Here is a 13,346-nt window from a genome sequence, read left to right as displayed (position 1 = left end):
ACAACAGAAGACAATGTACACCTGCTTCACACTTCTTCCTTTGGTCCTGTTCAAATGTGTGTGGCCTTCTGGTGTGCTGACATGTGTGCAGACTGGGAGCAAAGTGCCAGCTGAAACCCAGCTCTGGTTTCCAGAATGTGAAGCTCACCGGACACTCTCATTCCCTCAGTCTAAGCGTCACCTGCTCCCCCCACCCACCACATTGGCCCTGGCAGTGCCAGAGCCCCAAAACCCCCGCATCTCCGCATGCCGCTCTGTCTCCCATTTCAAAAAACCTGGGCGCCTACAGCTGCCAGCGTGGTGATGAAGGCGCACCTGTCCTCCGCTGCGTACCCCTACCATTTGCTGCCCCTCCCCCACCGAGCAGTCGGCCCGTTAGTGCTCCCTGAATGGCCGTGTGCAAAAGGCCTTCCGTATTGGTTAATGGGAGAGGCTCGTTGTCGGGTTCTGGAGGAGGGGGGAGGTAGGCAGGAAGAAGAGCCAGGTATCTGACAAAGAGCAGTCCAGGGGAGGGGAGGGGAGGGGAGGGGAGGGGGTCATTTGAAGCGGAGGGGGCCTGGCAGGTTCCTGCACACTTAAACGGGGTGTTAACCCACACTCTTGCACAGCCCGGTGCCCCTAACAAGGTGGGCATATTGATTAAAATGGGGATTCGGCAACGGCCCGGAGACGGTACGGCAGCTGCTGCGAGGCCCCCGGTCGGCGTTCTCCGAGGGCCCCGGCATCTATCATCTCAATATGGCGACGGGAGGCCGTTTGTGTTGTGTTAATTTCCCCCAATAAATCAGTAATTATCGCAGCCCTGTCCCCGCTGTTTATCCCGCAGCTGTTTTTCCATTTGTCGAGAGAGCGGGTGTTCTCCGAGGACCGCACGCGCTTCTACGGCGCCGAGATCGTCTCCGCCCTCGACTACCTGCACTCCGCCAAGATCGTGTACCGGGACCTCAAGGTAAACAAACAACAAAAAAAAACACAGCGGAAACTCCAAATAAGTGCAGGACTGAAAGTAATCAGAAAAGTAATCAGATTTCTTTCTTTCTTTCTTTGTGTGTGTGTGTGTGTGTGTGTGTGTGTGTGTGTGTGAGAGAGAGAGAGAGAGTGTAAGTGTGTGAATAAATGTATGGCTCTGCCTGTGAAAAATGTAATTAAAAGCTCCAGAGTTTGGGGAGGTGAGGAGAGTGTGGCTCAGAGAACATCAAACTCTCACGGCTGTGAGAGATGCCACCCTGTCTTGCTTGCAGCCTTGGACAAAGTGTGTGTGAATGGTGCCAAAACCGATGGGGGGGAAGAAAGAAAAAAGGCAGCGCTATTAAAATTAAAAATCCTCTTTTTTTGGTGAATAGCCTAAAGTTTGCTCTCTCCATCTTGTTGAAAATGTAAGTGGAAATAGTTAATTATCATTGCTTTATATACATGGTACTGGACCAGTTGGTGGTGCTGTGCAGCCTGTACGATAAAGTAAAGAAAACAATGTCAGATTGTCAGATCCAGTCCAGTGGAAACAATAAAGGTCGGCGTGTCTGAAGAGGCAGTTGATCCACATTTGTTGGTGAGCGATTGTATAAGGCCTAAAGGGGATACACCCTACGGGCTACGGTGACTCTTACAGGGGTTCGCGCCTGCCCTGAGTCATATGACGGGTCCATTGATGGGGAGCTGGACAGTGCTCTCATTTTCACCACCTATCTGTCATACACCCCACACAGCTGGAGAACCTCATGCTAGACAAGGACGGGCACATCAAGATCACAGACTTTGGGCTCTGCAAAGAGGGCATCACCGACGCTGCTACCATGAAGACGTTCTGTGGCACTCCTGAGTATCTGGCTCCGGAGGTAGGCCACCACCCCCTTGGGAATGTCTTTCTTTACACACTGAAATGGCGCGGCAACGAGTTGGGCTCGGCAGTGGGATTGTAGCACAGGGATACCCGTGATCAGAGTGAATACCGCTCAGGGTTTGGTGTTCATTGTTGTCCGCAGAAATGAGCGCTTGCATTGGGGTACAGCACGAAAAATCACAATAAGAATCTGTTCGACACTGAGCGTTCGGTACCTGCGAAAAATGCATGTCCACCTGGGCAGCCTGGGACATAGATGCATGGCACAAACTGGACAGAGAAAGTAAAGCAACCCACAAGTGATATACATCTCTGAGAAGTGCTGCAGAAGAGCTGGGAAGACGTGGCATCTCATTTACTGATCAAACTTAACAAAATGCCTTCTGTGGGGGAGGGGGCAGATTGAACACCATTTGCTGGAAACTAGTCCAAACTTCCCTGGTACCGTATGTTGATCTGTACTTTATCATGAAGCTACAAGGTGCCTCGTGCGCAGCCGGGGTCCGTTTTTAATCAAACTGACCTCAGGATACAACAGCTCTTCTACGAACGCTACAGTTATGGCTAGCTGACGCTACAAGTTCACGTTAAGGGTCGGTGGCGCTGTGGTTCGGTGTCGGGATCATCCACGTTCTCGCTCCGTGAGAGCCACGCCGTCTCCCCTCCTCCTCCTACAGCAGCGGTCTCGAATCCACGGCTCCCGTGCGTAAACGCTTCCAGGAGACAAAAAGCTTGGTCCAAGCTGCTGTGGGGGGAAATGCATATTTATCGAGTGCAGAGGAGGGATATTAGTGTATGGTGTGTGTGTGTGTCCGGGGGGGAGTGTGGGGGTGGGGTGGGACATAGATTCCACTTGAAAAAGTACGGGAGACAATTTGGCGCGGCGCTCTGTTTTGCTGGGGCCCTCCGCTGTGCCAGGAGATGATTTGAGTGTTGGTTATTTTTCACAAGAGTATGTGATTGCACAAAAAAGTACATGCTAAATAGAGGCAGATGGTGGCAGATGGGGGAGGTTGGAAGAAGGTGGCTGGGAAACCTGGAAATCGACACCGCCGTACTGGTGTAAAAATAACAGAACGCGGCGCGCGCCAAGTTCCTGAGATGCAAAGTAGCCGGGATTAAAACGAGGAGATGAGGGAGAGGGAAAGGATGAAGGAGGGAGAAGGCTGGGAGGGGCCTTTGGGGGGGCGGTTGGGGGTTGGGGGTTCGGGAAGCGGAGGGGGCTTGCAGTCCGATCTTTTGGGTTATGACAGCGACAGTAGGATAGTTTCCAACACAGTGCATGGCAAACGTTCCCCCCCCCCCCCTCCTTGAGAATTTAGAATTGACGATGTTTCTTGTAAACTCCCAGTCTGCACACGATTGGGAAGTACGTTCAGCATATTTTCCGCTGCTCTGTCGCTGCTACTTAGCGCAGTTCCAGTCATTTTGGACAGATTTCGGGTGTTGTGGCGGCTGTGGCTTCGGGTGCCGATGTTACTTTAAACAATGGTCAGAGCTCAGCTTCTGCGTCTTACTTGGTGAATTAAGGGAAGCTGTCACACGGCAGATGGAAATCATTCAGATTTCTGACCCTTTGAATTTACAGTGGATAGAAATCCAGATTTCTTGCAAACAATTTTCAAAGCGGTGAATAATAAAATAAAAGATGTATTAGAATTAAATAACAATTGGAAGGAAATGGGTGTACTTCATGAAAATAAAACTATGTACTTAATATGTGTAAGAGACATGAATTGTAATATTAGCAACTGTCAATTTCTTTAATGAACTTCTGATGTTTGCCCAAGTTTTCCCCCTTTCGTTTAAAAGAAAGATTTAAATTGTAATAAGTGCCATTTCTCTTATGCTTTTTATGATGTCTATTTCTCATCTGTCCTACACTGCAAAAGATTGTCGGATGGCTGTCCCAGCACCGCCATTTCTGCAACACCTTCCGCAGCCTGTGGAAACACACACGCACACAGGCACGCATGCACGTCTGTTTAAAAACTGTAAAGTGTTTGGTAAACGTGACTTTCTTGAACGTGACTGTGAACAGGACATACAAGTTGCTCTTTGCACATAGGTGTGTTATTTTATGTTGCTGGGTGTACTGGCTTTGCCTGCATCTCTGTGTCTCACCGTGTAAATTTATGAGGTTTCGGGTCATCACTCATCTCCGTTAGAGTGCGTATGTGTTTCGCGCACTGTGTGCGCATGCGAGCACATTGTGTGTGTGTGTGTGTGTGCGCGCGTGTGTGTGTGTGCGCGCACGCGCACGTCTCGTGTGCTGTGTGTCCACAGGAGCGGGCGGAGCCGGCTGTTTCCTCAGCCCTGCTGGGGTGCAGGCCTGGTGGAGCCACAGGCCTCCTCTCTGCTCCTCCAGCCCCAGCCAGCCCTGCCAAGGGCCCAGGCCTGGGAGCAGCAGCCGTGCCACATGGCCACCCGAGCGGGGCCTGTTCCTCCCCTCCGGGCTCCCCGTTCTGCCTGTGGCTCCGGGGTGGGAGCGTGAGGAAGGAGGAGGGGTGGGTGGGCCAACTGGCTCCATGCGCTTTAATCGCATCCCCCCGCTTGCTCCCGAGCTGCTTGCGTGGACGCAGGCCTCGCTCGCGTCTGTCTGTCCGCGGGCCCCACGACTACACCACAGCTCACCTAAAGCACTGTGGGGCAGTAATACACAGAGAACACCCGGCTTCGAAGCATGTGGAATTTCATGAGCAGGGAAAATCTCCCATCTGGTACGGCCGTGACTCACGTTGCTCGCCGGTTCGGCGCCCGAGTTCTATTTTCGATTCCAAAGTGCAACGTTACTCGCGCTGCGCATTTTTATTTCTTGTTTTATTTTTTTATTTATTTTATGCATTCAATCAATAAATTGTAGGAGTCGTACATCTCCCTGTGTAGGTGGCCTATCGGTTGCAGCGCACGCATGTCTCCACGGGCGGCTGATTAGTGTGTAATTTGACTGACTCGTCCGTTAAGTCTGAGCTCGGTTCAGATTCTCACGCAAAGTTTGAAAAGAAGGAAAAATCTGCGAGGTGAACAGCTCTGAAGTGGGCTGAAGCTCACCTCCTGGTAATCCCCTCCGATGGACTCCAAGTTCGGTGATTAGTGCCTTCTGACAGTTCCACTTTGAGAATATCTCGATTTCTGTTGTGCTGGTCGAATGGTTTTCCAATTCGTTGTCAGGACTGATCGGTCCACAGGCTTCGGACGGTTTTGTCCGTTGTCTAACAGCTCCACTTGGCGCAGGACGGCCACCAGGATGTTCGGGGAACTGTAGGAGCCCAACGCCCGTGTATCGCTTGTAGCTGACAGAAAGAAGGGAGCCGTCCGTGTCCAGGTTTGTCTCTGGGTGTAGATTAGAGGAGAGGCATCATTATTCGCAAAATGTGGAGCATATGCCTGGCTGGCGTCTGGCCAGCGGCGCTTGTCATTAAGCCGACACATTAATTAGGACTCTCCTTCAGACGGGCCGCCTCTGCGCATCCGAAGCGGCGCTCCGTCCCCCCGTGGCCCCACTGAATCTCCCTGAGAAGCAAAGGCAGAGTCCAGCTCAAACACATGGCTTTGATACCTGTGCTGTTGCGAGGGTGTGGCCTTTACCTGGCCAGCTCTGCACCGGGGGTTTGAGAGAAGCAGAGCGGCCTTCTCTCCACTCGCTCCGTGTCTTGGGCTGCCAGACGTGGCTCGGGTGACGGATGACCCGGGCTGGATGTGACGTTGGCAGAAGCTGAGTGATGCTCTCGTGAGCTTTTCTGAAGAGCTGCCACCGTTGTTCACGTTGCCGTGAAGCTGTCCGCTGGCCGCCATGTTGGAATCGCGCCACCACGGAAATACTAAGAGGACGTGGGGCGTGGTGTGCTTACGCCGGCCCATCTGTCTGTCTGCCTTCCAGGTGCTGGAGGACAATGACTACGGCCGGGCAGTGGACTGGTGGGGGCTCGGTGTGGTCATGTACGAGATGATGTGCGGCCGACTGCCCTTCTACAACCAGGACCACGAGAAGCTGTTTGAGCTCATCCTTATGGAAGACATAAAATTCCCTCGAACCCTCTCGGCTGACGCAAAGTCACTGCTGTCTGGACTGCTTATCAAGGACCCCAACAAACGGTGGGAACCTGAAGTGCCCCGCCCGCCCCGACAATCAGCTCAGTGACCTCAGAGACCATGGTGTTCCACTAGACACTCTATAGCCAGAGCCTGGAGATGTAGTGCTTTATAAAATTCACTTGTTAAAATCCAGCAGAAATAGTGTTTATTCAGCCTTTTCACTTGCACTGCGCACATTTTATTTGTGTAACTTTGGAGTTACATGTGTCACTATTTATTGTGCACAATAAGATGGACTTTTTTTTTTGCAGGCTTGGCGGAGGTCCGGATGATGCGAAGGAAATAATGCGTCATAGCTTCTTTGCCACGATTGACTGGCAAGACGTCTATGATAAGAAGGTATCTTGGATGGGGGCTTCATAATGAAGTGGATGAAACTGCTCTCTGGGATTTCAGCAAAGCTGCATTTTCAGTGGAACATCTGTGCTCATGATTGGTTCAAACTGAATCTCCTTGTTCCTCTCCCAGTTGATACCTCCCTTCAAGCCTCAGGTGTCCTCGGAGACGGACACCCGGTATTTCGATGAAGAGTTCACAGCTCAGACGATTACGATTACTCCACCTGAGAAATGTGAGTCACACCTCCCTGGTCAATCTGTGTCATGGCATAAATTAGTGGAATTTCACACTTTTTTGTAGGTTGGGGGGGATTGAAATGTTTGAGATTTGAATCTGACTGAGTTGGGATCTGTGTTTCTGTAGTTGACGAGGATGGAATGGATTGCATGGACAATGAGCGACGGCCACACTTCCCTCAGTTCTCCTACTCCGCCAGCGGGCGGGAATAAACACCAGTACTGCATCACCATCCTCAGCTAGCACTGGAAATATGAGGTCTTCAGCATTTTTAGCCCAGCTCTGCCCCTAACCTGAGTTTGCCCCTGCCTTCTTTTTTCTCCCCTGGGGTCCTTATTTATTATTCTAGATGGGGAGGACCATTCCAAGTATTTATTTGTTTTTGTTGTTTCGTTTTTTTTTTTTTTTTTGTATCGGAACTTGGGATTTTGCACGTAGGGTCAGGCTAAGGTTGGTCTGGCCCGCTTTAAAGGCCCCTTCAACGACACGGTTGGCTGCACAGGGCAAACAGTTTTTTTCTTTTTTCTTTTAAACTTAGAATTTTGTTTGCATTTGTTTGAGAGTCGTTCACATTCCTCATAGGGAACAAGAACAAAAACGCTGCCTTACTCGTGTTTTCATTTCAGCATTTGAGAAGCAGGCGTGGTGGTGGGTGGGGAAGGGGGGTGTTGTCATCACTTGGCTCGTGATTCACAGGAGCCCTTCAGCCCACATTGCCGCTGCAGCTCACGCCTTCCTCGGCGGGCTCCGGCCGGGCCTTCCGCTCAGCTCGCGGGGTTGTCGGAGGCCTGAGCGCAAGAGCCCTTTCACGCTTGGAAATCGAAACTGCCATAAACGGTTCACTCAGGCTGCGCAGACACAGCGTCTGCACTCAACTCAGACACAGGTCACGCCCCCTCTAGGCCTCGACTACCGGGGGGGTGAACAGCACTGCTAACACTTTGGTCAAATTCCGTACTCTCTCATGGATTACAGGCAGTTGTCGTACATGTCTCTCCAATGTCTTCTGTTGTCGCTACCATTGACCTCAGGCTTTTAACGGTAGGCTGTCCGTGGGTGTAGTTTGTAGGTACGTGTCTGACTGTGTGTTTTCCGCGGCCATTCGGTGAAATCGGGTGCTGCGCTAAGGATGAGCGTCCTCTGAAAAGGGTGCAACGGAGCGGTGGATAACACAGTCCACAGCTGTGCCCAGGAAACCTCGACATGCGACCGCGCTTGGGCGCGCCAGTGGCACGGCACCAGATTTCACCGCCGCGTGGGCTGAAGGACCCTGTGTCCCGTGGTGGCGCCACAGCCGGGCCGTTGCATCAAGGGTCTGCTTGAACCGTGGTCCGTTGCTAACGTTTCAGTGACGAGAACAAAGAGAAAGGAAAGGAAGCTTAGGTACGTATCCTCCCGAGGCCCGAGAGATCCACACTCGCTGCACAAGGTGTTATTTTTATATAAATGTAAGAAATCGGGCCCACGGAAGATACTTTTTCCCCTCCCTCTGGTGATGTAAATATGCAATGCCCCCCCCCCCGACCCCCCACTCTTTGACATATCATTCCTAGAGAACAGATTCTATGTTAATGTATCACAAGGTGGCTGATGAAAACAAATGTAAAAGAAAACAAAAACAAAACAAAAAATACAGAGAAGGAGAAATGTAACTTTAGGGGTTTTGTTTACTGATGATGCTACTTCTTGTATGTGCTGGGGAGCAACTGATCGGCACGGGTGGCGCTGGGGTCCAGGGTCCCCAGCTGGCTCACGTGTGCAATCACAGGAAGTGTGAACATGTCACAGCTGAGCAGTGGCGCGAGGGGTACAGTACGTACTGCCGCACGTTCTTCTTTCGTCCTTACGATGACGGCGTGGCTTATTTTTTGTCATCTTTTTTGACCACACAGCGATTGCTTCAAATTGTGTGTTATTTATTTCTCCTAAATGAATTGTTATTGTTTGTTGTTGTTGTTACTATTAGCATTATTTTCCAGTCTTTTGTTCTGGATTAAAAAGGCACCTCCAAATGGCTTAAGAATGTAGTTGGGCGCAGTGCTATGGCCTTTAAGTTTTGAACATTGTTGTTGTTGTTGTTGTTGTTTTTTAAATCCTTTTACTTTTTGTTTGTTTTCTTACCAAACTGTTACACAGCAAGAACCCTGCAAGAAGACTTGGCTCAAGTGTTCTTGTTACCGTAGTAGTATTTATTTATAATAATCAAATGCACACATTTCAGGGGCTTCACGGTCAACACTGTTTCATTCATTCATTCATTATTTATTATTTTGGCTCGCTGTAGGTCATTTAGATATTTTCAAAGAGCATGAAGTGAATTTTTTTTTTTTTTTTTTTTTTTTGGTTTGGTGCCACTAGCAAAAGGGCTGCGTTAGCTGGAAACTGAGTGAAAAGCTGCTGCTTTCTTGTGGCATCTGGTAATCCCAGAGTCTCATTACATTTGTGTGTGTTAACACATGAGCACAGCACTGAAAACACCGCTTTCAATGAACAGAGTGTTTTCAGCGCTTGTCAGACACCATGGCTTTTCTCAGTAAACCTTGGGGGGTGTAGCCCCTTTGAAAGGGCCGTGTGGTTCGACAGTTATTACGGACGAATCGATACATGCTATCGATTCGAGCCCGTGTTAGAAAGACTGATGTCGGATGTGGATAAGATGTGTTGCATTTGTGTTGGAAGGTGTGGTTGAGAGATGCCTGATCTTATACGACTCTTTTAAACGAACATAAATCTAGCAGGTGGGCTCGTGGACCCGTTATTATTCGCTAGAGGCAACTCGTGTGCTTTGTTTTGAGACTCATGAGCTCTGTGATGAATCTCTTCACGCTGTGCATGTGTGACAGTGTTGAACAAAGCAGCTTTGCTATTAGATCAGGAAGGATGACAAAGCTGTGGAGTATGAAGATGGAGTAGTGGCAATATTTATGACTGACTGACGGAATGAGGTTGCCGGGCAGCGGCGGGAACGACGGCGCGAGGTAGGCCGATGGGGACGGAACTGGTGTGCGTTACGTTCGGTTGCGTTCTGTGGGTTTGGATGTCGCCGCGCTTTGTCCGGGAGCAGAGTATAGCAGGGCAGGTCTGTATGCAGGGGCCCAGGGTGAAATCAGCACGCGCACAAAAGTGTGCATAGGCCATGTTCTCAAACACCTGTATTCGTAACAAATGGGGAATGTTCCTCCGCAGTATTTTACACCTTTTGATTGGTCATCTGTGACTGACGTGATTGGTCACGCTGATCTTCCGTTTCCTTTTGATCCATCTGTTGTGTTTTTAGCCCCCTGCACAACACCGGCACATCGAGGCTGCAGGGTTGCTGGAAGAAACACAGTACTCTGTGCTCACATCCTTTAAAATACCCCCCTTATGCAGTAATAATCATTTGCATTTGTATCTGCATAATGCCACTTGTGTAAATAAGCTGTATGGCATTAAACGGTACTTAATTTAACACAGCTGAGCAACACTGTAAGGACACGGTGAATAAGGGGATAGAGACTAAGACCTTCCAAGGGCATGCATGGTGAAGCAGCAGTGCTTGGGCTGCTAGATGGGCAGTTGGGCTCTGGAAGGTGTTTGCTTGCTGCTGATGTGTGATTTAAACCGCAATAAGCAGAGAGAAGAGAACCAGGTACTGGCACACGAGTGCTTGGGCAGGACACGGTTGCGAAAGGTAATGCGAGAGTGCGCAGACGGCTAAGATTAAGATCTCCGATTCACATCTGGTGCCGTCCCGATGGAGTGCGGAGCCCCAACAGCGAGGGAGGCTCCCGGTACCCGAGTGCCAGGAGCAGCAGGTCTGCATGTGGCAGGAGAGGAGGGGGGGGGTGTCATTTGGAGCGAACGCCTCTTTGTGTGCTCGGAGTTCGGTGTTGCTCTTCATTACCTATTTCTTTATCGCTCCCCTGTTGATGTGAATTCCTCTCTGATGTAGAACCCTGTCGTACATGTTTAAGCGAAGAGAGGGTGCGGAAGAACAGTTAACCTCGAGCCTCGTTTGTAATTGTCAGTGTGGCGCTGCAGCCATTCGCCCTGACAAGAAATGGCGTTGCCCCGGCTGCATTTGTTCCGAGTATTGGAGGGGATGGATAAGTTGTTCTCAGGGGAGTTGGAGGAGCACCACCAGGGCTGCTGTGTCCCCCAGTACTGCCAGTAGGTACTATGATCCACACAACTCGTGGACATGGGGCTGGCCTTGTAGGACCCACGTGTGACTGACTGACAGGAGACGGTGGATGAGGAAGTTGGTTGGGAAGGATGCTGTGACTGGATGGGCTCCCGCTTGGGCGTTGCATCCGTTGCACGTTTTTGAAAGGAGGGGACTTGCTTGCATCTGCTTTTGGAGGAGGAGTTTTCTCCACGGAAATGCTATAACGGGAACGGTTGAAGTCAGGATTGCAGACCTGATGTTGTTGGCAGGGTCCCTTGAGGGTGTCGAGTGTCATAGTTCCGGAAAAAGTGTTGAACTGTTTAGTGGAAAGTTGCTGGGAAATGTTGTGTGCCATGGTGTCACCTCTGAACGGAGGATTGTTACCACGCTGGAGGCCATCGTGTTGCTGATCCCTGAGCCAGATCTTGAACCCAGCTGTGGCGACACGATAGGACCCGCATGCTGTCACTCCATGCGGCGTACAGAGCTCGGACTCTCGCCTGCAGGTTACGTCGTGAAGACCGGCATCTTGTGCCTGTTGTGGTCAGTCATCGGCGCTCAGTCCTCCCTTGTCATCCTGCTGATGGGCGGAATCTCCTTAGTCACAGTCTTCTCACAGCTGGGAGCTTCGAAAAAGTTTGTCGCATTTCTGTCCCCGTTTGTTGCATTTCTGTCCCCGTTTGTTGCCGTCTTCCAGAACGCATGCTCTCTGCGGCCCCCGTTCCAGGATGCGGAAGGATCGCTGTTGATGAAACTGCCTGCCGAGTGAGGACAAAGTGTACAGGAAAGGGGCTCACACTGCTCATTTCAGTTTCTTACCTTCTTGCTGAATGGGTACACTGTTCTGAGGGGTGTTTTTAGGGCTGAAAATTGTACAGTTTGTTTCTCTTCCTGGATCCAGCTTTACAGGGGTCTTGCATGTTGGGTGGGTAAGTGGGTGGGGGGGGCAGGGCCATCCATCTCTCCACCTTCATTCACTTGGTGTAATGTTGTTTGCAACCAAAAGGGGGGGTTGGGGAGCCTGTGCGTGTTGCACCGAAATGTTGAGCTTGTGAGACGTTGCTCAGCACTGCCGTGTCATTCGTACCTGTAGCCAGAGAGCATCTCCACACATCACTCCTCACAGGTGCATCCAGTCAGTTCCGCTTGGCTTCAGTAACGTTTACTGTGATAACCATTTGTTTAATCACTATAAATATGCATTTGTAAAACAGCGGTTGGTTCGCTGCGACCGATTCCATTGAAAACGACAGTCCGGCGGGTGGGGTGGGGTGGGGGGGGGGTGGTGGGGCGTTACAGGCCGCTGTGATGTTGCATGTGAAGGACATTGATTTTACAGCGTATACTACTGAAACAAAGGATGTCGCCTGACATTAAGGGCAAACAATGTGGGGGAAAAAAATTAAACACTTTTGAGTCCACATTTGAAAAGGAAAAAACTGCAATGAACCGATAGTAGCACTTTTATTTCTATTGCTCTTTTTATATATTTGACTGAACAAAGTCCCTGCTTAAAAAGTTTGTAATAAATTTCCGAAAGCACAGATGCCCCCCATTAAAAAATTTTTTTATTATGATTTGTAAAAAATGTAATATTGCATTGTGTGATGTGCAGATGACCAGGTGTGTGGATGTGTTTGGTCACGTGAAGCTGCCAGGCGATCAGCTCCACATGGTGACGGGGGGGGGAGGCTTCTCACGTTCCCATGCGACTTCTTTGCCCCCTTGGTCGATGAGAGGCAGGCTGGGGGAAAGGGTCACAGAAGGGTCTCTGTCAGCGTTGGAGACACAAAAATAAACGAGGCCCAGAAAGCCCCCTCCCCCCCAAGTTCCTGTCACAAAACTCAACTCCCAGGTTTGAAAGAATCGATGACGACAGGGGTCCACGTGTTGGCAGGAAACCTGACACTGCGTTCGGCGCGGCCTTCGGTCCGACTGCTGAGCTTCCCTCGCCGGAGTGACTCGCTTTGGTGCCACAGCGTAGAAATTTGCGGAGGGAAGGGCCGCGCGCTTCCCCAAACTCGGCCGAGTAACGGTGTGGGTTCTATCCTTACTAACTGCAGGGTCTATATATAATATATATAATTACACCTCAACGTAGACTCTTTGCTGCTACTGTTTGTACTGTCTACAACAGATTTTCTTGTTATCTTGCTCCTGGTAGTGTATTATGAACGAGCATGAATTGTAAAGTATTTATTTAAAGAAGAAAATGACATGTTTAAAAAGACAAAAAAAAAAAAACTTGTAATTAATTTTACGTCCATGTAGCTTTAGAGTTTGTGATATTTCTTGACCTTGCTAGCTCTGTCAATAGATCCATGTTAAGATCTAGTCATGTGGTTAAGGATTTTAAACAGAAGGGACTAAACATGAAAAGAAAAAAAATTGTATTACTGTCAGTCATATTTAAAGGATAAAAAAGTTCCTTGAGTATAGGACCCACAAGGATGTGAAAATCTGCAAGAAACTGTTTTTGTACACTGTACATCCTTAGTATTTTTACACGTAAATGTATATGATAGGGATGCACATTACCTTCCTTCTTACAGACTGCTTAAATAAAGCACTATGTCAATCTGCTACGGTGCCGTGTCCTCCTGCCCTTTGTGCTCCGCCGCATCAGCATCACGCACACGCATTTAATTTGTATCATGCGGTAAAAAGTCTGACAGCACGGTGCTA

At 49.8% G+C, this 13,346-nt stretch overlaps 2 protein-coding genes across 2 annotated transcripts in view; one reads left to right on the top strand and one right to left on the bottom strand.

The window, feature by feature from the left end:
* The window catches only part of akt3a (v-akt murine thymoma viral oncogene homolog 3a), a 72,647-nt gene extending 64,640 nt beyond the window's left edge, over positions 1-8,007 (top strand). Inside the window, exons 9-14 of the mRNA XM_029251596.1 lie at positions 827-949; positions 1,707-1,835; positions 5,721-5,935; positions 6,187-6,274; positions 6,404-6,506; positions 6,638-8,007. Of these exons, the coding sequence (XP_029107429.1) occupies positions 827-949; positions 1,707-1,835; positions 5,721-5,935; positions 6,187-6,274; positions 6,404-6,506; positions 6,638-6,723 (744 nt within the window). The 3' untranslated portion in view covers positions 6,724-8,007. The remainder of the gene's footprint in view (positions 1-826; positions 950-1,706; positions 1,836-5,720; positions 5,936-6,186; positions 6,275-6,403; positions 6,507-6,637) is intronic.
* sdccag8 (SHH signaling and ciliogenesis regulator sdccag8) overlaps positions 6,905-13,346 on the bottom strand; it is a 48,777-nt gene continuing 42,335 nt past the window's right edge. The window contains exon 19 of the mRNA XM_029251595.1: positions 6,905-12,405. The gene's annotated coding sequence lies outside the window, so the exon portion shown is untranslated. The remainder of the gene's footprint in view (positions 12,406-13,346) is intronic.

Source organism: Scleropages formosus, chromosome 4, assembly GCF_900964775.1.
Source record: "Scleropages formosus chromosome 4, fSclFor1.1, whole genome shotgun sequence".
Taxonomy (NCBI): Eukaryota; Metazoa; Chordata; class Actinopteri; order Osteoglossiformes; family Osteoglossidae; genus Scleropages; species Scleropages formosus.
This window is presented reverse-complemented; position numbering and strand designations above follow the sequence as displayed.